General features: G+C 34.5%; 1 protein-coding gene across 2 annotated transcripts in view; it reads left to right on the top strand.

Moving 5' to 3' along the window:
- CCSER1 (coiled-coil serine rich protein 1) overlaps positions 1-25,578 on the top strand; it is a gene marked incomplete at both ends in the record, with an annotated part of 1,070,022 nt that overhangs the window by 523,367 nt on the left and 521,077 nt on the right. For both annotated transcript variants that reach the window (XM_079713141.1, XM_079713142.1), the window contains one exon: positions 15,944-16,021. In XM_079713141.1, the coding sequence (XP_079569267.1) occupies positions 15,944-16,021 (78 nt within the window). The remainder of the gene's footprint in view (positions 1-15,943; positions 16,022-25,578) is intronic.

Raw genomic sequence — 25,578 nt, 5'->3', positions numbered from 1 at the left:
TTCCTCCGAAAGCTCTAGGGAAGAATATTTCCTCATCTCTTCTAGCTTCTAGTGGTTGCTGGCAATCATTGTGTTTGCCTGGTTACAGATACATCATTCTAATCTCTGCCTCTGTCTTCATATGGCTTTCTCTCCTGTGTCCAAATGTCTCTCTTCTTATGAGGGCACCAGTCACATTGTATTTATTACCCATCTTAATCCAGTACAATCTCATTTTAATTTGATTACATCTTCAAGGATCTTATTTCCAAATAAGGTCACATTTGCAAGTTCCAGGTAGACATGAATTTGGGGAGAACACTGTACAACATAATACAGAGGCTAGAAGTAAAAGATAGTGGTGGTTTGTGCACACCTGGCACACATGTATGCTCTATTCCCTTGCTCATCCCCATGTAGTGGCAGTAAATATAAAAGGAAGAATTGACTGTGAAATAAAATTTTAATTAACAGGTATCTTGAATGTGAAGGGGCCAAGCCCAAACAATCTGGGTGGTATTTCTCAGTCACAGCTTCTCTCATGTCTTTTCTGATGTGTCACTAAATGCCTGCTGTTTTAACAGAGGAAATCCATGCCCCTAGCTTCTAAAGGATCTAGCTCTAAGGTATCTCCTTCAAATCCCTTTTTATATGTCTTTTAAAATTAGCTCCACCTTACTGAGAAGAGTACGAAATTAGAAGAAATTGATTAGTCTGTTAAAAGCACCGGGCTTCCCTGGTGGCGCAGTGGTTGAGAGTCCGCCTGCCGATGCAGGGGATGTGGGGTCGTGCCCCAGTCCGGGAAGATCCCACATGCCGCGGAGCGGCTGGGCCTGTGAGCCGTGGCCGCTGAGCCTGCGCGTCCAGAGCCTGTGCTCCGCAACGGGAGAGGCCACAACAGTGAGAGGCCCGCGTACCGCAAAAACAAACCCCCCCCCCAAAAAAAAACCCAAAAAAAACCCAAAAGCACCAAAGAAATGAAATATATATTTGTTTAATCTATCATTACTTAAACTATGCCGGTATTTATATATACGTAATGTGCTTTTTGAAAAAAAAATCTGAAAACTAGAAGAGTATTGTTAGAATTGAATCAGAAAACATCATTCAGTTCTAGTTGAGAAAAACAGTCTGTATGCTTTACATCTAGAATGTTGTATGCAGTTAACTGGGTACAATATCTCTACCAATTTCAATTGCCAAAGTTGTAGAAATTCTCAATTTACATTTTTGATCCATCTATTTTTCTTGTGACCTAAACTCTTCTTAAATCTAGGTATATGTTCAGTTTGTACAATCTTTTATGGGCAATGAGCACCATACATTTAAAATATGCTGTGTAATGGTATGTCCTCTGATTTCTTTTAAAAAGTAACCTCCATTGCTGTTTGAAGTGGTGGGTTATGGAGATGTCAAGCAATTTCCAATGAGTCTGGTATCCTAAAATAGGATGAAACAAATGTGTTATCCAGATGTTTGTTTTATTGCTTTACTGACATTTCCTCTGTTTGTCTTTATATTTTTGACCCATTTTTCAAATATTTAAACATGAAATAAACCCCTTAACCCTTTGCCCTTTTCTACAACGTTTTCAGACTTTTCCTGAGGTAGGGTAACCAAAAACCAGATGCATCTAGTAACAAGTCAGCTGCTAACATTTGTGAGACTCAGGGCAAGAACACAAAAGGGGAATCACAGCATGTAAATCTAAAGATTTAAGTTATAAATCAAGCTTTAAAAACTGTTCAATAAAATATGTTCTTGCCTTGGGTCTTTTTTAAAAGATTTTTTTGATGTGGATCATTTTTAAAGTCTATTGAATTTGTTACAGTATTGCTTCTGCTTTATGTTTTGGTTTTTTTTGGCTGCGAGGCATGTAGGATCTTAGCTTCCTGACCAGGGATCGAACCCACACCTCCTGTATTGGAAGGTGAAGTCTTAACCACTGGACCACCAGGGAAGTCCCCCTAGCCTTGTGTCTTGATCAATATACTTTGCTAATGACTTGGAAAGCTGTGATCAAATTATAGATTTTTTTGTACTCCTTAGCATTCTGTGCAGGAACTTGGCAATGTGGAGAGAGCCAGCCCTGGCTCCCGCCTAACCTGGCCCTTTACTACCCTAGATTGTGCCCCTTCGAGCCTCATGAACACATATGTGATCAGCCCAGCTGTCCCATGGCCCTACCTCGGGTGACCCTCAGGAGGAATGACCTGGGTCATATCTTAAAACAGGCAATGAATTCCAGGGTTTTGGAGTATGGTTAGAAGGGAAAATGTGGCTTTGATTGTGGCATTTCCCTTATCCCTAGAGAATCCTCTCCCCATGGGTAGAGAAATGGTGAGCTGGATGGCCAGAATGGGTCCTGTAATACAAATGTCTCTTACGTAAGTTGAAGCACAATAGTGAGCAGTGCAGCTGTTAAGTATACAGCTAATGCTAACACTTTTAATTTAAATTCTAGTATTTGTAGTTGAAACTGGGTAATGAGTGCATAGGGATTCTTTGTGTTACTGTCCATATGGTTTGTTATATGTTAGCAATTTTCCATAACAAAAGAGTGAGAAAATATTAATACATTTTAATATCTTCCTGACAGTTCCAAGAAATTTTATGTTTTATGTGAGGAGGTTTGATTTGCTTGGTCACTGTTGTACTTGTTTATGATTCTATTGATGTCTTTAGTGATATGCCCTCATTAATGGTGGGTGAAAATAATCAATGTGCTCTGTAATGTTGCTTTTTCTTTCCTGAGTTCATCCTTGGACTGGCATCATTAAGAACTTACAATAATTTTCCCTTTGTTTTTATTCCTTATATTTAAATAATCTTATATTATTGACACTGAAGTCCTTTATAAGATGATGCTCAAATTCTTTTTCATCCACCCAATATCTAGTTGAAACTTGACTCAGAACACTGAATTTTTTTGTGTTGAATTACACTGCTTTTAAATTTTAAAAGTTAACTTTTCTCCTCTTATAGAGCGTCAATCTTTCAATACTATTTTTCTTTCGATAAACTTAATATTTAAATCCATGATTTAGAATCTAAATTTAGGATTATACTCTTTTAAGCAATCTTTGTATACTTTTTATATGTTTAAGGTATTCCTTTTCCTAATTCTAATCTACTCTTTGCAAAACTTTCTTTTGCAAACTTTGGATAATAACAGCCTCAGGTATGTGTTCATATAGTGGTGCTGTATTTGAAATCCCACTCCTCAGGTGGGACTTGATCCCAGCCAAAACTCAGAGTGGGACTCGAACCCAAAGTCTGGGTCTTGAACCCACCTGCACCTCAGATTGAGATTTGAACCCATGATCCCTGACTTAGGAGGGGACTTGACCCACTGTCTTTTAATTGAAACTTCTCACCTGGTGTCAGGGTTTACTGAATCTCTGGCTCTTTTGTCTCACCGCAGAAAGAATTCAGTGTGAGGCAAAGCGGCAGGCAAAGAGTGAGTTTCTTAGCATAGGATGTTTGTGAGAGTTGGAAGTGGTCTGGCAAGGGAGCACAGCAACCCTGAGAACAAAGGGGGCTACATTTTTACAATCTAAGGAAAAGTAGATTGGGGAGAAGACTACTTTCTTCCTCATTCTTGGGCAGACGTCAAGACTAAACCCTTAGTTCTCCTTCGGTCTTCCATGGTGTAACTGGGACTGTGGTGATGCTGTTTAAATCATATGCATATTAGCAAAACGGAGGTAACATGTACTAAAATATGGTAGTTAATCTCAGGTTTCGGTATAATGTCCCATTTCACCTAGTTTTCTTCTTTCCACTTTCACCGATATTTCTGTCTTGGCTACATGCAGAAATGCTACTCTTCAAGCACTATTAACTCTCTGACTGCATGTTACAAGATTCAGAACCCATATCTATTGTCTTGTGTTTCAACTAACAGGATTTGTGGTTTGAGTGTGTCTGGTGCTTGAATGCACCTGGTCTTCCTTCAAGGTAGTGTGGATTGTTGCTGGGTTATGGTATTCTTTTCTTGAGTGGTCATTAGCTTACAACAGTTTCCCAAACTCCCTTAAAATTCCCTTTCTGTCCTTAATCCCCTAGTAGGATTTCTAAACTGACTAATTATCCTACTCTATCCCTATCATAATCACTATTACATACATTTCCTATATCAACCTCTGTTAATTTTATTAGTAAGAGTGCATTTCCTTTTTTCCCTATGTTAATTTATTTTTTCTTAAATTTTTTATTTTATATTGTAGTATAGTTGATTTACAATGTTGTGTAAGTCTCAGATGTACAGCAAAGTGATTCAGTTATACACATACATATACCCATTTTATTTCAGATTCTTTTCCCATATAGGTTATTACAGAATATTGAGTAGAGTTCCCTGTGCTGTACAGTAGGTCCTTGTTGATTATCTATTTTATGTATAGTAGTGTGTATATGTTAATCCCAACCTCCTAATTTATCCCTCCTCCCTACTTTTCCCTTTTGGTAAATTTTTTATTGAAGTCTGTGAGTCTGTTTCTGTTTTGTAAAGAAGTTCATTTGTATCATTTTTTTTTAGATTACACATATAAGTGATATCATATGGTATTTGTCTTTCTCTGTCCAACTTACTTCACTTAGTATGATAATTTCTAGGTCCACCCATGTTGCTTCATTCTTTCTTTGGCTGAGTAATATTACTGTGTGTGTGTGTGTGTGTGTACCACATCTTCTTTATCCATTTCTCAGTTGATGAACATTTAGGTTGCTTACATGTCTTTGCTATTGTAAATAGTGCTGCAGTGAACATCATGGTGCATGGATGTTTTCAAATTATGGTTTTCTCTGTATATGTGCCCAGGAGTTGGATTGCTAGATCATATGGTAGTTCTATTTTTAGTTTTTTTAAGGAATCCCCATACCATTCTCCATAGTGGTTGTATCAATTTACATTCCCACCAACAGTGTAGGAGGGTTCCCTTTTCTCCACACCCTCTCCAGCATTTACTGTTTGTAGACTTTTTTTTTTTTTTTTTTTTTTTTTGCTGTACGTGGGCCTCTCACTGTTGTGGCCTCTCCCATTGCGGAGCACAGGCTCCGGACGCGCAGGCTCAACGGCCATGGCTCACGGGCCCAACCGCTCCGCGGCATGTGGGATCTTCCCAGACCGGGGCACGAACCCGTGTCCCCTGCATCGGCAGGCAGACTCTCAACCACTGCGCCACCAGGGAAGCCCCTGTAGACTTTTTGATGATGGCCAATCTGACCAGTGAGAAGTGATTCCTCATTGTAGTTTTAATTTGCATTTCTCTAATAATTCGAGGTGATGAGCATCTTTCTATGTGCTTTTAGGCCATCTCTATGTCTTCTTTGGAGAAATGCCTATTTAGACCTTCCACCCATTTTTTAATTGTATTGTTTGTTTATTTGATATTGAGGTGCATGTACTGTTTGTAAATTTTGGAGATTAATCCTTGTCAGTTGCATCATTTGCAAATATTTTCTCCCATTCTGTGGGTTGTCTTTATGTTTTGCTTATGGTTTCCTTTACTGTGCAAAAGCTTTTCAGTTTAATTAGGTCCCATTTGTTTATTTTTGTTTTTATTTTCATTAGGAAGTGAATCCAAAAACATATTGCTGCAATTTATGCCAAAGCATGTCCTGCCTATGTTTTCCTCTAGGAGTTTTATAGTATCTTGTATTACATTTAAGTCTTTAATCCATTTTGAGTTTATTTTTCTGTATGGTGTTAGAGAATGCTCTAATTTCATCCTTTTACATGTAGCTGTTCAGTTTGCCCAGCATCATTTACTGAAGAGACTGTCTTTTCTCCATTGTATATTCTTGCCTCCTTTGTCATAGATTAATTGACCATAGGTGTGTGAATTTATTTATGGGCTTTCTATCCTGTTCCACTGAATGTATATTTCTGTTTTTGTGCTGGTACCATACTGTTTTGATTACTGTATCTTTGTAGTATAATCTGAAGTAAGGGAGCCTGATTCCCCCAGCTCTGTTCTACTTTCTTTCGATTGCTTTAGCTATTCAGGATCTTTTGTGTTTCCATGCAAATTTTACTATTTTTTTGTTCCAGTTATGTGAAAAGTGTCATTGGTAATTTGATAGGGATTGCATTGAATCTGTAGATTGCTTTGGGTAGTATAGTCATTTTGACAATATTGATTCTTCCAATCCAAGAACATGTTCTATCTTTCCATCTGTTTGTGTCATCTTCAGTTTCTTTCATCAGTTCCTTATAGTTTTTGGAGTACAGTTTTTTTGCCTCCTTAGGTAGGTTTGTTCCGAAGTATTTTATTCTTTTTGATGCGATGGTGAGTGGGATTGTTTCCTTAATTTCTATTTCTGATCTTTCATTGTTAGTGTATAGAAATAAAACAGATTTCTGTGTATTAATTTTGTATCCTGCAAATTTAACAAATTCATTGACGAGCTCTAGTAGTTTTCTGGTAGCATATTTGGGATTTTCTATGTATAGTATCATGTCATCTGCAAACAATGATAGCTTTACTTCTTCTTTTCCAGTTTGGATTCCTTTCATTTCTTTTTCTTCTCTGATTGCTGTGGCTAGGACTTCCAGAATTATGTTGAATAAAAGTGGTGAGAGTGGACATCCTTCTCTTTTTTCTGATTTCAGAGGGAATGCTTTCAGCTTTTCACCAATGAGTATGATGTTAGCTGTGGGTTTGTCACATATTGCTTTTATTATGTTGAGTTATATCCCCCCTATGCCCACTTTCTGGAGAGTTTTTTTTTATCATAAATGGGTGTTGAATTTTATCAAAAGCTTTTTCTGGATCTATTGAGATGATCATATGTTTTTTCTACAGTTTGTTAATCTGATGTATCACATTGATTGGTTTGCAGATATTGAAAAATCCTTGAATCCTTCAGATAAATCCCACTTGATCATGGTGTATGATCCTTCTAATGTATTGTTGGATTTGGTTTGCTAGTATTTTGTTGATGATTTTTGCATCTGTGTTTATCAGTGATATTGGCATGTAAAATTGTGTGTGTGTACCCATGTGTGGTATCTTTATCTGGTTTTAGTATCAGAGTGATGGTGGCCTCATAGAATGAGTTTGGGAGTGTTCCTTCCTTTGTAATTTTTTTGGAATAATTTGAGAGGGATAGGTGTTAACTCTTCTCTAAAGGTTTGATAGAATTTGCCTGTGAAGCCATTTGGTCCTGGACTTTTTTTTGTTGGGACTTTTTAAATCACTGATTCAATTTCAGTACTGGCAATTGGTCTGTTCATATTTTCTTTTTCTTCCTGGTTCAATCTTAGAAAGCTGTACCTTTCTAAGAATTTGTCCATTTTCTAGGTTGTGTATTTTATTGGCATAGAATTGCTTGTAATAATCTCTTACGATCCTTTGTATTTCTGTGGTGTCTGTTTTAACTTCTCCTTTTTTCATTTCTAATTTTATGGATTTGAGCCCTCAACCTTTTTTTCTTGATGAAACTGGCTAAAGGGTTATCAATTTTATTTATCTTTTCAAAGAACCATCTTTTAGTTACATTGATTTTTTCTATTGTTTTCTTCATATCTATTTCATTTATTTCTGCTCTGGTCTTTATATTTTCTTTCCTTCTACTTACTTTGGATTTTGTTTGTTCTTCTTTCTCTAGTTGGTTTAGGTATAAGGTTAGGTTGTTTATTTGAGATTTTTCTTGTTTACTGAGGTAAGAGTCTATTCATATAAACTTCCCTCTTAGAACTGCTTCTGCTGCATCCTATAGGTTTTGGATCTTCATGCTTTCTTTTTCATTTGTCTCTAGGTATTTTTTTTATTTCCTCCTGGATTTCTTCAGTGATCCATTGGTTGTTTAGTAACATACTATTTAACCTCCACATGTTTTTGTTTTTACAGTTTTTTTCCTGTAATTGATTTCTAATCTCATAGCACTGTGGTCGGAAAAGATGCTTGATATGATTTCAGTTTTCTTAAATTTACCAAGTATTCTGCTGCTTTCGGATGGAAAATTCTATAAATATCAGTTAAGTCCATCTGGTCTAATCTGTCCTTTAAGTCCTGTGTTTTTTAATTCATTTTCTATCTGGATAATCTGTCCATTGATGTAAGTAGGGTGTTAAAGTCCCCTACTATTATTGTGTTACTGTCAGTTTCTCCTTTTATCGCTATTATCATTGCCTTATATATTGAGGTGCTCCTATGTTGCATGCATACATATTTATAATTGTTATATCTTCTCCTTGGGTTGATCTCTTGATCATTATGTAGTGTCCTTCCTTGTCTCTTTTTACTGTCTTTAAAGTTTTTTTTGTCATATGTGAGTAATCCTACTCCAGCTTTCTCTTGGTTTCCATTTGCATGGAATACCCTTTTCCATCCCCTCACTTTCAGTCTATGTGTCTGTAGGTCTGAAGTGAGTCTCTTGTAGACAGCATATATACGGGTCTTTTGTATCCATTCAGCTAGGGTTTGTCTTTTGGTTGGAGCATTTAATCCATTTACATTTAAGGTAGTTATTGATATGTATGTTCTTATTACCATTTTATTAATTGTTTTGGCTTTGTTTTTGTAGGTCTTTTTTCTTCCCTTCCTCTTTTGTCCTCTTGCGATTTGATGACTATCTTTAGTGTTGTGTTTGGATTGCTTTTTCTTTTTTGTGTGTTTATCTATTGTAGATTTTTGGTTTGTGATTCCCATGAGGTTTTGATATAGCAGTCTGTATATATACACAAGATTGTTTTAAGTTTCTGGTCTCGTAATTTCAAATGCATTTTCAGTATCCTGTATTTTTACTCTCCTCACAATTGCTGGTTTTGATGTCATATTTCTTTGTGGATGATCTCCTACCTTTATTGTATGTTTGCCTTTACTGGTGAGGTTTCCTATTTGTAATTTTCTTATTTCTAGTTGTGGCCTTTTTTTTTCCATCTAGAGAATTTCCTTTAGCGATTGTTGTAAAGCTCGTTTGGTGGTGCTGATTCTCTTAGCTTTGGCTTGTCTGTAAAGTGTTTTGATGTCTCTGTCAAATCTGAACTAGAGCCTTGTTGGGTAGAGTATTCTTGGTTGTAGGTTTTTCCTTTCATCCCTTTAAGTATATTGTACCACTCCCTTCTGGCCTGCCAAGTTTCTGCTGAAAAATCAGCTGATAACCTTATGGGGCTTCCCTTGTATACTATTTTTTGCTTTTCTCTTGTTGCTTTTAATATTTTATCCTGGTGTTTAATTTTTTTCAGTTTGATTAATGTGCCTCAGCATGTTCCTCCTTGGGTTCATCCTGTATGGGACTCTCTGAGCTTCCTAGGCCTGATTGTATGTTTCCTTACCCATATAGGGAAGTTTTTTCCTATTAATCTCTTCAAATATTTTCTCAGGACCTTTCTCTCTTCTCCTTTAGGACCCCTATAATGTGAATGTTGGTGAGTTTAATATTGTCCCAGAGGTCTCATAGACTGCCCTCATTTCTTTTCATTCTTTTTTCTTTATTCTGTTCTGCAGAATAAAGCAGTGATTTCCACCAATCTGATTTCCAGCTCACTTATTCTTCTGCCTCATTTCTACTATTGATTCCTTCTACTGTGTTCTTCACTTCAGTTATTGTATTGCTCATCTCTGTTTGTTCTTTAAATCTTCTAGCTCTTTGTTAAACATTTCATGTATCTTCTTGGACTGTGCCTCCAGTCTTTTTCTGAAATCTTGGATTATCCTTACTATCATTACTCTGAATTCTTTTTCAGGAAGATTGCCTATCTCTACTTTACTTCGTTGTTCTTCTGAGATTTTATCTTTTTCCTTTGTCTGGAACGTATTTTTCTGCCATCTCGTTTTGTTTGACTTTCTCTGTTTGTGGCCTCCATTCCTCAGGCTGCAGGATTGTAGCTCCTCTCACTTCTGTTTTCTGCCCCCTGGTGGGTGAGGTTGGTCCAGGGGCTTGTGCGGGCTTCCTGGTGGGAGGAACTGTTGCTTGCCCAGTGGTGGGTGGAGCTGGATCTTATCCTTCTGGTGGATAGAGCTATGTCAAAGGGTATGTTTAGAGGCAGCTGTGGGATCAGGACAAATTTAGGCCGCCTGTCTGCTGATGGGTGGAGCTGTGTTTCCACCCTGTTGGTTGTTTGGCCTCAGGATTACCAGCACTGGGACCTGCAGACTGTTGGGTGAGGCCAGGTCTCAGTGCCAAAATGGTGACCTCCAGGAGAGTTCATGCCAATGAATATTCACTGGGGCCTCTGCCACCAGTGTCCTTGCCCTCATGGTGAGTGGCAGTCGACCTTCACCTCCTCAGGAGACCCTTCAAGCCCTGCAGGTAGGTCTGGCCAAGGGTCCTATGGAGTCACTGCTTTGCCCTGGGTCCCAGTGCACGTGAAACCTTGTGTGCACCCTCCAAGAGTGGATTTTTTGTTTCCCCCAGCCCTCTGGAGCTCCTGCACTCAAGCCCCACTGGCCTTCAATGCCAAATGCTCTGGGGGCTCCTCCTCCCAGTGCTAGACCCCCAGGCTGGAGAGCCTGACGTGGGGCTTAGAATTCTCACTCCTGTGGGAGAACCTCTGCAATATAATTATTTTCCAGTTTGTGGGTTGCCCACCCAGGGGGTATAGGATTTGATTATATCACGAAAGCACCTCTGCCACTGTCAGATCATGGCTTCTTCTTTGTCTTTGGATGTAGAATATCTATTTTTGTTGATGGTTGTTCAGTAGTTAGTTGTGATTTCGTTGTTTGGGTGAGAGGAAGTGAGCTCAAGTCCTTCTACTCCACCATCTTGTCTGTACCCTCAAGAGTATGTTTCCTCTTGTCATAGATTATAAATCTAACTACTGCAAGTAGGCCTGTTCTTTTTATTAAAAAAATTATCTGCTTTTCGTCTTGAATCTCACAAACTTCTTTATAGGTAATTAAAATAATTTAAAATAAACAAGTTATTTCTTAGGATTATTTAATATTTTCTTTTCAGCTTGTTTACTGCACTTCATTTGACATTCGTAGTTTTTTAAAAGCTCTAGGAAATGATAGATGTTCATATCTAAGGTAAATGATGTAGATTAATAAAATGGTAGAGTTTAAAATATTTATAATTTTTTTAGTCAATATGGTATCTAATAATGCAAATAAATACAAATAAATTCTAAAATAAAAGTAAATAACTTCCAGTTCCCTTAAGCTCCTTAGTCAATTGAGGCTTTATTTTAAAAGCCAGTTTTACTGGCTTTGTGATTATTTTGTCTTTTTTTTTAAACCACATTTCCTCCTCCTCAATCCTTCCTCAATGACATGTGCTTGAATGTGCACACATGAAAGTACAAAAATATACATATATCAGTGGAACCTATTATATCTTTGATCATTTAATAGATATGTATGATTAATGAAATTTAAATTTAAGAAATTAGGAACTAGCCTTTTTATATTGACAACATATATTGTAGAGGCAGTTTCTGTGACTGAACAGCACATAAAACACACACACACACACACACACACACACCTGAAATGATTCTAACAGCTTAAGCAGAATGTACTTTTAGATTACTCTGCTTGAACTGATCCTATTGTTAAAGGATTTCATGCCTTTCAACATTTAGTTTTTAATTCAGTTTGCTTTTTTACACCTTTCAATTTTATGTTATAACTCTATATTAACTTTATCACTTTATTCGTGATGCATGCTCCAAAATGCTTTGCTGGTTATAGTAATGGATATTTTATGGGATTGTAGGTCTTATAGGAAATAAACTGATAAATCTTAAGTGTACTTAAATTGTTTTCACAGTAAGTCAGAATTACTTAGTAGAATTCATAAGAGAATATAGGCAGGGTGAACATCAAGAGCAGTTTTATTATCCTACTAGCTGTATACCAACTATGTATTTCATATGTGTCCTTGCATATATGAAATGGGAGCAGCAGTACCACTTGTAAGCTTTTCCAGAGTCAGAATATCTTTATAGAAAGTACACCTGGGTTTGGAGACAGATAAAGTTTCCCAACTTGCCCGTTTCACTTAATAGCCTGTGTGATCTTTAGCAACTGATTTCAACTTCCTAAGTGCCAGTTTCCTGTTCTTTTGAAAAGGGACAAAAACAGACATTGTGCATTCTTGAGAGTATTCATATAAATTACTTGGTACAGTGCCTGGCATATAACTATATTCTGTTAATGGCATCTATTATTGTTAGTAATAGTTGTAGTGGTAAAGGTTACAGAAGTAGAGGGAAATGTGAATATAAGTACTCTTAGTAAGTTTGTAAACTATGCATGTTTTCTTTGGTTTATATGCACTGATTTATGGGAGCAGACTTTTATTATACAGATGTTATATTACTCTTAATGTCAGATGAAATTATTTGGAAATTTAGAAAATCATTATATATTTTTTAATTCATATAGCAATATTATGTAAAATTCACATCTTCCGCATATTCAAAAGTTAGATTAGTCAGCAGTGTAAAAACAGCAAATATAAATAATGAAATTCCTCTTTTTCATCCCATTTTGGTTACATTTTTCCACAGAATATGCTAGTTATTTTTCTTTTTGTTAATTCGAAGCACACATGTTTTATGAACCTGAAATAAGAAAAAAGGATGTGTTTTGTTAAGAATTATTGATATTGTCATTGCTTGGAAAGGAAAATTTAAGCAATTAAATATTTTGTTTGGGGTATAGAATTATTTATAAAGTATATCTACCAAAAGTTGAGTTGTTTTAATACTCCTCTATCTGTCTGAGAGGGGTTAGAAGAAGGTATTGCAATGTTTGCTTACAGAGGAAAATACTGAAAGAAAGCCACATTAAATCACATGTATGTGTAAATTTATTGATGGTCCAGAAAAATAAAGTTTAATGTACTTCAATTGTTTCTCTTTTCCAGGTTGCTTCCTTCTAATTCTGTCTTTTATACAAGGTGAAAAGAAGTATTTAAATAAGTTGTGTTGTAATTTAGTTAAAATATTCTTATGGCCTTTCACTGTAAACTAATATTTCAAAAATTAAGGTAACTCTAAACTCCTTTGATGTAGAATTCTATCCTTTGTGGCATGGACTTGATTCACCACTCTAGTCTCATTTCGTACCGTTGTCCCTTTCGTTGTCTTTCCTTCGGCAAGTTTGAACTAGTAGCTGTTTATACATATCTTTGTCAGGGTCTCTCTGACTTTGAAATATTTGCAAATGTCTTTGCCTGAGAAAGACCCCTGTCGCTTCCACTCCAAGTGACTAATAATAATTCATGTTTCTCATCTTAGTTGGGACGTCAGTAGCTTCTGCATTCTAGTTATTTAACTCTCCTATGTTTCCTCTCCAACACATACACACATCTCCAGCTTCTCTATACTACCTTTACCTTATATATTGAGTACTAATTGTCTTTGATTTCTCTATCTTTCCACACTGGAAGTTTTTTTTGTTTTGTTTTGTTTTTATAAAAGAAGCTATTTTCCCCCCTTCATGTCCCCTGTACCTTGAACAACACCCATAATGTGCATTTAATAAAAATTATAGATGAATTAAGGTGTGCAAATACATTTGCCTCAGAAAGGTGAAATGTCTATTTCTCTATACTGAAATAAATCAATTTTAATCAAAATGTTTATTGTATCAAATCAGTGTGGAAATGAAAATATAATGATGCTTTGTTTATATTCCTCTATTATATATATAAATATGTATATAGACAATTAGTATATATTAATTTCTTACATAAGAAATACAAATTATCTGCAGTTCCATCATCTAGTAATAGTTATTTTTGTTGTATATTTTCTATTTTATTATCTATAATACTCTTGTTATTATATATTAAATTTGTCGATCCATATATTTCCATCTGTCTTTCAGAAATTCAAAAGACTCATTAAGACTTATCTCCCAACAACTATATAGTCTTTATTTAATCTAACTCTGTTATACAAATTATCATAAAGTTTCATAAATTTTCTTCCTACTAAATAAAATAAACTTACACTGAATTATTTAATTCTTAATTTTGTGCACCTAAGTTAATTGGAAACGTTTAATTTACTCTCCACATTTGAATATGGCTTACAAGTGTATACATAATAAATAATTCAAATATGATATATTTGTTGTGGAAATACCTGCAAAAGGGAGTAGCAGTGAATATTTCGTTAGAAATGTCTGTGCTTTTTTCTTTTAAAACTTCTGAAGATAGCTATTCTTTATTTAGGGTTTATTTGTTTTGCTTTTATTAGGCTTTTGGTTAATGAAGCTTTTCGAGTTTTTCATTTATGTTGATTTAAATTTCCTTAGTCTTAAAACTCAGGCCAATGTACCAGAGTTTACCAGTCCTTTTCGACTCCTATCTTTAGAGTGGAAGCCCTTGAAAATAAAAAATGTGGGGAAAGCATAATGGAAGTATTTGCTATCTATTATTGTTCCCCACTCTATGCATTAGAGTGTAATTTCTGATTCATATACAAACATTTATATACCTACAGATTTATAACTTATTTTTCTAGTACTTATGACTCCAACCCATTTCAAAAATTTTTCTAAACAACCATTCACTGAGAGCAAACGTTATTTGTTCCTTTACGTTTTTGCTCTCTTCCCAGTTCCAAAAGAAGTCTAAATAAACACAACTTGTTGTTTCTTGTTTTAAATTTATTTTGGAAAATGTGGCCACATTTTCACTTATCCTTTTCAAACAATTAAAACCTTCCCTTTTCACATTACATCTTCTTGAGTTATCTAATCTCCATTTTCATTTTTGTCTGAATAGCAGCACTAGAAGCTCTGTAATAGGGAAGTTAGAAGGTTGGGACATTAACAGTCCATAAAATATTTCTTTTATATATTTCAGTGTCAAATTATGTTTACCTAAATTATGTGTGTACTTTGTTAAACAGCTTGGATAACTTGCATATCTCAGGAAGAATTTAAAGCAAAGAGAGGGTGAACGGAGAGGGGAAGGGAGGGGTGGCAGAGGGGAGGAGAGGAGGAGAGGAAACAAGTTTTGTATGTTGGTAGTGAGGTTTGTGATGACCACTGTCTCCTCCTGGAAGAAGTTTAATGATGAGTTAACTCAGTTTTTATCATTAAAATATTATACAACTATTTTATTTACCAAGTAAGGGAAACAAATTCTCCTTTAAAGCAACGTAAGGCAAAAACAGAATCTAGTGGAATCATGTGAACTTCTTGGGAAACTTAAGTTACTTAAACTTTGTAAACTGTATTGTTCTCCTTCAAAATGGGTGGTAATAGTAGTAAAACTCCCAAGATGAGATGTGATCATGTGAGTACAGCACTCCCAGCTGTGCCAGACACACAATGAACACATTACAATAATTATGCTCACAATCTCCTTTTAAGTGATACATTTAGTAATAAGAGGACCCCAGCCAGAGCCCAGTCACATTAGTTAATCAGAATTAGTACATTTGCATTTGAGATATGAAATCCCAGACATCCTTCATGCATTATGTCCCGTAGTTATAACAGGATTGGAGTCATGTCAGATCCCTTAAACAACAGATTTCTAAATATGTAGATTCCAGAAGGAGACAATTAAGAAGCAAAAACATAAAGATAAAAAAATATAAACATACTAAATGGAATACACTGGATGGTATTATTTATTGAAAATGTTTTGGATTTTAAATGTAAATGCTCTGAAACGAGATCCGTAAAATCCTATCAATTTAATTTACCAAACCAAACAAAACACAACAGCTAACAAAAAACAGTATAATCATTTGATCTCACATTTAAGCAAATCATGTCTCTAGCATTCAGCCATGATCCTGACTCAGTGGTTCTTATACTAAAAGAAAAGATGCCAAAGATGGAGTCATTATGACCTGAAATTTAAAGCTCTAAATGTTTAAGCTGATAAGTAAAGCACCGCCAGAGCGAAGTATGCCACAAAGAATCATTAATTGTACAGTAACCAAATTTTAATAAGTGGGGAATATTAGTGTAGAAGCACATGACTCACCAACAATGTGTTTTTGGTTTTGCTTTTTTTTTTTTTTTTTTTTTTTTTGCAGGACAAAGTTCAGCATTTACAGAAGGCTTTTGCTTCAAGAGTAGATAAATCCACACAAACTGAACTTCTAGGCTATGATGTAAGTAGCTATATAAAACCATTTTTATCTTTTTTATTGGTATTCAGACCTCCACAGCTTATTTACTTCTGCTGCTGCTGTGCCCATGCATTGATTTAATAGGATTTAGTGGTTCACCATTCATCTTTTGCTCTTAAATAATCCCCAAATACCTTCTGGGACTGAAAAAGATAATTACAGGCACTGGTACAACTAGAGTACCAGTGTCTTATGAATTTCTTTAAACCAACAACTCTAATACAGTCTTTTGAATTAGTGAATTTGCAGACATGTGGAAGAGACATATTAGAATACTAGGACAATTTGTTTTTAAGAGAGTACTAATTTATTAACTGTCTGATAAAATTATTATGTTTGCAATCACTGAGGGCCAAGCATATCATTTTTACATTCTGGCACATAAAAGGAAACATAGCTTTGCAGAGAAATTTACAATACTATTTTAGTTCTTGGGCTTTGGTGCAGGTTGCAGAAAGTAATTTAATTGAAAGTTAGCATTTTGTTCTCAGTGTGAAATACTTGTTGAACTGTCAAAATAGGATTATAAAACATGTTTTAATACAAGATGGCTTCTAGTAATACTAAATGATTTTGGACAACTTTGATTCAAATACCTATCTTAAATAAAGCAATGAAAATTTTCACTTTGCCTAAGTTCATGACTTTAAATTTCCTTTTGATGGAAACATAGGGAATTATCTTCTTTATCTTGTATCTAACATTTGTGAGAAATCTCTTCTTTTTTAAAATATTAATATTATTTTTACCACTTTATTGACAAGTATTGGTAGAAGAGAGAATTTTAAGTTTCATGAAGGAGTATAATGGTAAAATGTATGTCTATCTGCATGTCCTTGTGTTTATAACATAAATATGATGTTACCATTGTGTTGCCTTTCAAAGTATATTAACATATTTAACATAAAGCTGTCTCTATGAGGATATAAACAAAAGTTTTCAATTCCAGAAAAATTGCTTTCAGATATTTATGTATATTATTTTTTAATTTAAAAAAATATTAAAAGCTATGCTTTTCTTTTGTGTTTTTCTCTTATATTCATTTAATGTTTATTCTAGATACCTAAATATTCTAGATATCAATATTCTGACTACAATACTTCTTGAATACCAGTGCTATATGTTATTTAAATGATGTTAATGTTTAATATTTTTTAAAATAAATGGTTTTTATTAAGTTCAAATGGGGTTTACCACAATAATTCAATAGGAGAGGTAGCTAAGTTGTAGCTACTAGCAATTTCCTATGCATTTTAATGCATATCTATGACCCATACTTTTCTTGTTTTTACAAAATTTCTTATATCAGTGCTATTTAGTTCTCCAGACATGTAAATAAAAATTTAAAAAGCCATGATCATAGTTAATTCTTCATCATTTGTAGCTTCTTTTCATATCTGACAGTGAGAGCTTAATGTATTTTACTGGTTAAAGAGTAATAATTTTTTACAAAATTTCTTATATCAGTGCTATTTAGTTCTCCAGACATGTAAATAAAAATTTAAAAAGCCATGATCATAGTTAATTCTTCATCATTTGTAGCTTCTTTTCATATCTGACAGTGAGAGCTTAATGTATTTTACTGGTTAAAGATTAATAATTTATTGATAGTCCTTAAAGGATCACCTTGTACAAGTTTCTGATATGATTTGGGTAGTCATTAACATAGAATGATATGTTCTAAAGATTTCATAATTTATACTTCCTGGTGATATATTGTAGGACAATCATCAGAATCAGCAAATTAATTACCAAAAATATGCATCTAGAACCCTATGCCAGTAACTAGATGTAAGTGTTATAATACATTTTAGGGCAATTTGTATTGAAAAAACTGGGGAGGGAAATACTTTAAATAAACAAAATAGAAATAAGTAAAGCATTTTAAATGTGATAAATTGTGTGACTATTTGGAATATTATTCATCAAAAGTGTAACTTTTTTCATGACTGAAATATGTTTTCTATACTTTTCAATATCTATTTATAAATCATTTTTTACATTCTTATATTCAATAAGAATCATTATCCTTTGACTTACAACATTTTGCTTACATTTTCTCAGGAAATATAATTTGACATTTTAATTTTTCACAAATATATATATACCCACTATATGCTATTATTTATTTGTAATTTGCAATAGTATTTATCAGAAAAAATAATGAAAAATCTTGTAGAAATCATGCACATTATGGATGATTTTTTTGTCTCTTATACTTTTTTCTAAAACTGTCAATATTCGCCACAAATTGTTCTTTACAGATTATGGATCATGTTTCAGTGATATGACATTCAGAATGTCAGAACATAAGAGACTACAAGTATCTATTAATATAATTTCCTTGGGAAGACAGCTGGTACTACACATTTTGCTTAAGAAAGGAAATAGATCCCCAGAAGATATTAATTATAATGAAAACTATTAAAAGAAATTTCCAGATATCCACCACAGTGAATAAGTTCAAAGGTTTGTACAATAAACAACTTCTAGCCTGCAACAGATTTATCAGGAGACTTGAAACTAATGTTAGAGTACAGTGTGCTCTGATTTCTAATGCACATGGCAAGAATTATTTACAAGTAAATTCAGAGTATCTCAGCAAGGGCCTGTAAACACAATAGTTCTTGTGATGAGGGAGATTGTTAAATAAATGATGAATGTGTCTTAAATAATCAATGCCAGTTTAACCTCTTTTCCCCTCCTCTGTCTGCAAAGGCTTAGTTTATTGAAAGATCAAAGAATAATTTCTTAGGTGTCACTTGAGTTATTAAAACTGGAGAGAATATGAATAGATTTTGTTAGGTAGCAATGTTGCCAATTACAAGATTACATTAAGAGGTAGGCAAGATTCTTCTGATTACATCAGTTGTATAAGTAGATACTTCAATAAAGCACATATGCTGCCTATAAACACTTTATAGTTTGAACTACTGCAAATAACATTTTGGTTAAAGTAATTGAGCATGAACAACCAAAATGCTACAGTGAAATTTTATATTCTGGCAGTGAGAAAATTCATATCCTTTTACTAATTTGACACCTTTATGGACAGTTTTTTAACTTCCTTTTGATGGTCTACAGAAGATTGTCATTTTAAATGTGGCTGATTTACTTTGGGTGTAAATTTTCCTTTCAATTAGTGCCTGAACTTGACTCAGAACTGTCACAGGGTCTCTAGATTACTCTTAGAGGCAGAAGCACTAAAGTTTTAAGAAGATCTTCCTTTCATTAGTATATGTTTTACACTTATATTTTTTTTTTTTTTTTTTTTTTTTTTTTTTTTTTTTTTTTGCGGTACGCGGGCCTCTCATTGCTGTGGCCTCTCCCGTTGCGGAGCACAGGCTCCGGACGCGCCGGCTCAGCGGCCATGGCTCACGGGCCCAGCTGCTCCGCGGCATGTGGGATCCTCCCGGACCGGGGCACGAACCCATGTCCCCTGCATCGGCAGACGGACTCTCAACCACTGCGCCACCAGGGAAGCCCCTACACTTATATTTTAAAAGAAGTATTTAGTTGAACTAGGAATGCTTTGTCCATATTTTCTTTAAGAGTTTTAAAGTTACCAGGTATTTCATCAAATACTATTAATCACTGTCTAAATATCATTAATCTAAATATCATTAATGGTTTTCATTTGACTATTTAAAATCAACCGAATTGTGACATCACACATTTTGTCTGTCATGTATGAGTGAAGCATAAATCAGTCTGGAAATGTACGTTCACAGCACTGTGTGTTCTCCAAATATTTTAACGCATTTTCCAAATGGTGGGATTTACTTCGTAAATGCAGCTTTCTACTTAACTAGTTGCATTATGAATATACATTTTGAAAAACTCAAAACAATTACCTATGTATTCTCAATTTATGCTATTTTTCTTAATTTAATTTTGGATCCCTCCCGGCACAGTTAGTACTGTGCAGGGAGTTCTAACAAATATGAAATAGTTCATCATGTAAAGAATAAAAGTAATTAGTTTTTACTGTAATTGTTTTATTAGCTATTAGAGCAGGAGAATATTTTGTGTTATTCTAACACATTATGTCAGCCTATGGGTTAAGCCCAATGCTAAGAATTGAATAACTATCAATTAGGCTCCCTCATCCAGCTGCTAATAAACTGTAGTTTCTTAAACCTATTTTGGATCCATTCATTGCCATCATCTTTCTTAAATTCAGTGCTTATCCTGATCATACATCAGTGTGCCCCAGTGTTTAGTAGATGAATACATTTCCCCAATATACTTTATTCTTTAATATTTACTTATCTCAGGTATTTCTGTTAATTTTTACAAATTAAAAGAATCAGATTTAAAAACTGAATGATATATTCTAGATTTTCTTTTGAACTACAGTTTTTCATATTACATTAAGGGTAACTTTCATATAAGAACATTGATGAAAAACACGAAACATTGACTGCCACAGGTGGTTATTAATATTTAATGGAGGAATCAGCTTATCGGTGAAATTCTAAGGGCATCACTTTTGAAGATTCATACATGCATCGTTCAACAAATATTACTAAGTGCTTACTGGAAGCCAGGCCTTGTTCTAGGTACTTGAGATACATCCTTTAACCAAACAACAAATAATCCCGCAGAGAGCTTGCACTTTATTATACTTAAAATAAAAAATATAATACGTAAAGTGTACAATATGTTAGAAGCTACTAATGCAATGTAAAAGAGAAAAATAACACAGGGAAAAGATAATTGTGAATGTAGGGGTGTGATCAGGGCTACGATCCAAAAATTTTAAATAGAGTGACCTGGGCAGGTCTGAGGATGAGGTGTGAGATGTGAGACTTGAAGGAGGTGAGGTGAAAAATAACCTTTAGCCAGAAATTCTTTTGTGATGTGGTCTTTGCAACTCCTCAAAGACCCTCAATCAGAACAAATTGCCGTATCTTGGCTGCAGCCCTAGAATAAGAATAGTTTGCTTCATTTAGAGGCCCTGCAATATGAAAAAAAAATGCATTCTGGACCATTAAACCCTAGAATCAGACCTAGTGCATCAAGAGACTCCCATTAGGGGAGCGCAGACCACCTGAGGGAACAGCCTGCTCAGCCTCTTCGATCATATTCACTTAGGGGCACTGAGAAGAAAACTGTCGAATCGACTATACTATGTAAATTACATTTGCTTTTCTTCTTTCTTTTTTTTCATTCATTCTCTCCATCCTCTTCTCTGTGTACCACTCTTCTTCTAGCCCAGGCAGAGCTGAATCTATAAACTTTAAATGTATAGTTACACTTCATTGTATATCAGCACATCCCATTTATTAGAGGTGTGCTACTAACAGTGAACAAATAAAGAAAACACTCAGTAATTACTTGGTGAAAATTAAATGAATAGATTAACTAAGACTCTAATGATATTTTTATAATCCTAAAAATCAGTAACAAATCAGTATGCATTGCTTTACTTTATTCACAAAAATCATACAGAAGTACATATTGCTATCCTACATTTTTATTCTATATTTCTTTGTTATCTCTAACAAATATTTTGCAGTGACTACTTTGTGCCTTTTAGAAGACGTATTAAATGCAAGTCAGCATAGACAACCAGTGATTTTAAAACATGGGTGACAACGTGCAGTTGTCCTTAACAGTATTGCATTGAATGGTTCCTTTTAAAATTCTGAACCTTTATGTAGGAGCTAGATCATTCCTGGAATGTCTCCAGGTCTTTAATTCATTTCTGGCTACCTAGAATTGGTGTTAGTTAACAGATAATTCTTTCGTCAAGTGAATTTGTGGTTGAAATTCTCATGGGGAAAATAACAAGGCTTAGTGTTAACTATGAAAATTCTTATAATTGTAAAAATATTCATTAAAACAAAGCAAAAGAGCACACCCACACATATTTTATATAGCTTTAATTATGTAGGGGAGGAAAAATAACTTTCCCTCTAACCTTCTTGGCTGAGGTCTGCCCACCACGATAATAGAGACAGAATAACTGTAGAAAACAAACAGAAGTTTAGTAGCATGTATACTTCCTGTAAAAGTGGGACATACCCAGGAAAAGAGTAATGGCCCAGACCACCACCTTAAATACCACCTCCAGCTGAAGGCAAAGAAGATAGGGGTAGGGAGGGCAGTAATGGGAGGTTACCAGGAAAAACACAGTAAACAAGGGTATGGTTGTTGTGCAGATTTAAGTTGGTGCCTTCTTCATTAATAGAATTTTCTAGAGATTTGTTCATTCTCTTCCTGGTACCGAGAGAGAGACACCCTTACAAATGGAGGTTTGTCTTAAAAAATGTGAATTCTTCTTACAAAGGGTAACTTCTCAATTTTTTAGAGCTTCTCCTGCTGTTTCTTAAAAATAACTAGCTCAAGATAATCCATTTGCCAAAGAGGCATGTTTTGTGCTAGTATATTTTGCTCCCTTTCATCTACTAATAGTGATGATCATATTTGCTTAAAATTATGTTGCTTCTGTGATAGCATTGATAGGAGAGAAGAAAAGTAGATACTTGTTGAAAAGAAAATTTCTCCCAACCCACTTCTACTTCCATCTCATAGATTGACATTTCTATAGGAAATCTAACTTCAAATATTTGCCTTAGAAAACTTTAGAAGTTATTTTAGTATTTTCCAGTGTGCTAAGTGGCATTGCATAATAGGGGATCCCTTCTGAAGGAAGAAAACACAATGTATACGCTAAGGGCATCTCTCAATATCTGTTTATGATGTACTATGCAGTTGTAGCTAATCATAATTTGTATTAATTTAAGCTCTAAGACTTTCTTCAAGTACTTGTTCAATGTAAATCTTTGGAGATTTATATTATTTCTAGGGAAAGCAATGGTTTCCTTTAATGTGGTCTACAATCAGGAAAATCTGTAAAAGGAAATTTATTCTTTAAATATATATATACACACATATCTTTGCAATATAAATACAAAATATTTATATAGATAAAAATATATATACACCAAAACACATAGTCTCTCAATACACACAGAGAAACACCTGTGTGACATAGCTATAAAAAAGAATCTACTTTTATTTACTTATTATAGAAGGTAGGATTTGATGCAAATTTTTTTAAACTTTTGTATGTATATAATAAGAATTATACACTATATGTTTTAAATGGCTATTTGAATTTTAATATGATTAAATTGGATTCATACAAATATTGGTTGAGTATATTTGTGATCCAATTATATTATACTTTGTATAAATTAATATTTAAATGTTTTTAAAGGTAATAGTCACAATGACTCCCTAAAAACATTACTTTTTCAATATGCAGAAATCATAAAACCATATATTCTACATTGAAATGATAATGATGACAATTTTTTGTCTTAGCATAAGGGTGTGACAGTACTTTATTTTTTTCATTATACCAACGATGGCTTTTCTGTTTTGTCATGGTTGAGGCTTTGTTTAATCAGGCTATCAGATTTAATTAATTAAATTTTTCCCCCTTTAGTTTTCTTATGATATCTGCTGTTCTCTGACAGTCTCCTACTTGTAACTTGATTTCAGCAGCACAAAATAGGATAATATCTGTCAAGATTATTAGCACTCATAATGGTCTTTCTCTATCAAGAAGTTTCTCAACTACTTAACTCATACTTTGCAACTTGAGAATACTTGCATAGAGGAAGAAAAATAATTTTCCCTCTACCCTTCTAGGTTCTTGGCTGAGACACCCTTATAATACAGAGCAACAAGACAAAAACATGTTTAGTAACATGTGTACATCTGGTATAGATGGGAGATACACAGGAAAACTAGGTTAATGCCCAAAATGTCCCAAGCTACCTTCTTAAATACTATCTCCAGCTAAAGACAAAAGAAAGATGTTGGGCAGCAGGGAGGCCAGTAATAGAGGTTATCAGAAAAAGTAGAATAAACAAGGGTATGGGTGTTTGGAATATTTAAGTTGGTGCCTTCTCCATTGATAAAAGTTTCTAGAGCTTTAATCATCCTCTCTTCTGGGTATAGAGAGGGAGATACCCTTAAAAGTAGAGATTTCCCTTATAAATGTTAATGTCTCTTACAAAAGTGTAACTTTTATTCAGTTTTCAGAGCTTCTCCTGTGTCTGCAATTACTTAGAAATAATCAGCTTAAGATGATCCTTATGCCAAAGAGATATTTTAGGGTGTCAAATTCTGCTCCCCTTAAGTCCTGCCTTTAAAACTTCCCCAAGAAGTCCCACGGTTCAGAAGCTGAGTTGATAAATTGACCCATTATTTCACTGAACCAGTGTCTTAGTCCTGAGAATAGGTCAGTCCAGTTACACTGTTGTGTCTCATTTCAGGAGTGGTCTTGCAAACGGGCTTCCAATGTTAGGTCTATACTGTGCTTGCAATCAGGTACTTAGTAAGAGGCATTTCTGTAGAAAAAGAAAGATAAAGATTAATGATTAGAACAAACTATTACTCAGTTTCTGAGTCCAGGCACCAGCCAGTCAAGATTTCTATATGTCAGGCTCAAAGCATGTTTTTCAGTTTGATTGTCTCTGATATTATCAGGTGTTTAGGTAAACTTTGAGTGTCCCACATATCAACAAACATGGAAGATTGTCTATACATGAGCTGTTGTAGTGATTTCTCTGAAGTTTATATCAAGTTGTTCACATTCAGTTTGCAGAGCTTTAGGAAAGGGCTCTTCTTTTCACCCATTCCAAATTAGAAGGGTGGGAGAAAATTGGAAGTGAGTTTGAAGAGTTGTAGCAAGATATTTGAGGAAACTGAAAGTTTCCATTCCAGTTTGCAGGTTAAAAAAAAAAAAATACTAAGGTAATTAATAGGACTGGAATCTAGTATCCACAAAGGTATGCTACTAAAACATTTCCCTCTATAATGCTCTCATTTTTACCAAAGACAATCAAAATAAGACTAAAACGTTTGCAAAATAGGTCTAGTCTCATTAAACTTGGCCTGATTATTTACATAAGTGCAGCAAGAATAGTGATTGTATAGGTTCTTTTTAAATCTGCTTTGCTACAACTTTCATAAAGAATCACAGATTGAACCTTTAAAAGCCTCAAGGCTAGGAAGCCAAGCCAAAATGTTGCCATCAGACTTTGCCTGCAAAACCTGTGTATATATATCTCTCTTCTCAAGGTATAAATATATCTTGAGGTTCCTGTACCTGCCAGAAAGTTGAACTTCCTTATTCACCTGGGAAGGTTGCTGGGAACCCTGTAAGCAAGGTACCAGGCTATTTTTCTAAGGGACATTATTGGCTTCATAAAATCAAACTTAGTTTCTTAAAGTTATGTGGTCATCTGATTCTAGGCACATTCTCAAATATGACATTTCAGTCAGAGCCTTGGCAGTATAGCCAGTGTTTCCAGTTTTGTCCTGTTATAAGAACAGAGTCTTATTGAATTTATGCAAATAAGTATAAAAATACTTAGAGTTTCTGAATTATGGAGGGATCAGCTAGGGAGAAGAAGTAATTGTTTCATCTTTATTCATAAAGTCATACTTTGCCAAATTGCTTTAATTCATACTTAGGTCAAGAGAAAAGAAAAAGGTTTCCTTAAGTCTAGAAAAAT

The sequence above is a fragment of the Hyperoodon ampullatus genome (genome assembly GCF_949752795.1).
Source record: "Hyperoodon ampullatus genome assembly, chromosome: 1".
Taxonomy (NCBI): domain Eukaryota; kingdom Metazoa; phylum Chordata; class Mammalia; order Artiodactyla; family Ziphiidae; genus Hyperoodon; species Hyperoodon ampullatus.
This window is presented reverse-complemented; position numbering and strand designations above follow the sequence as displayed.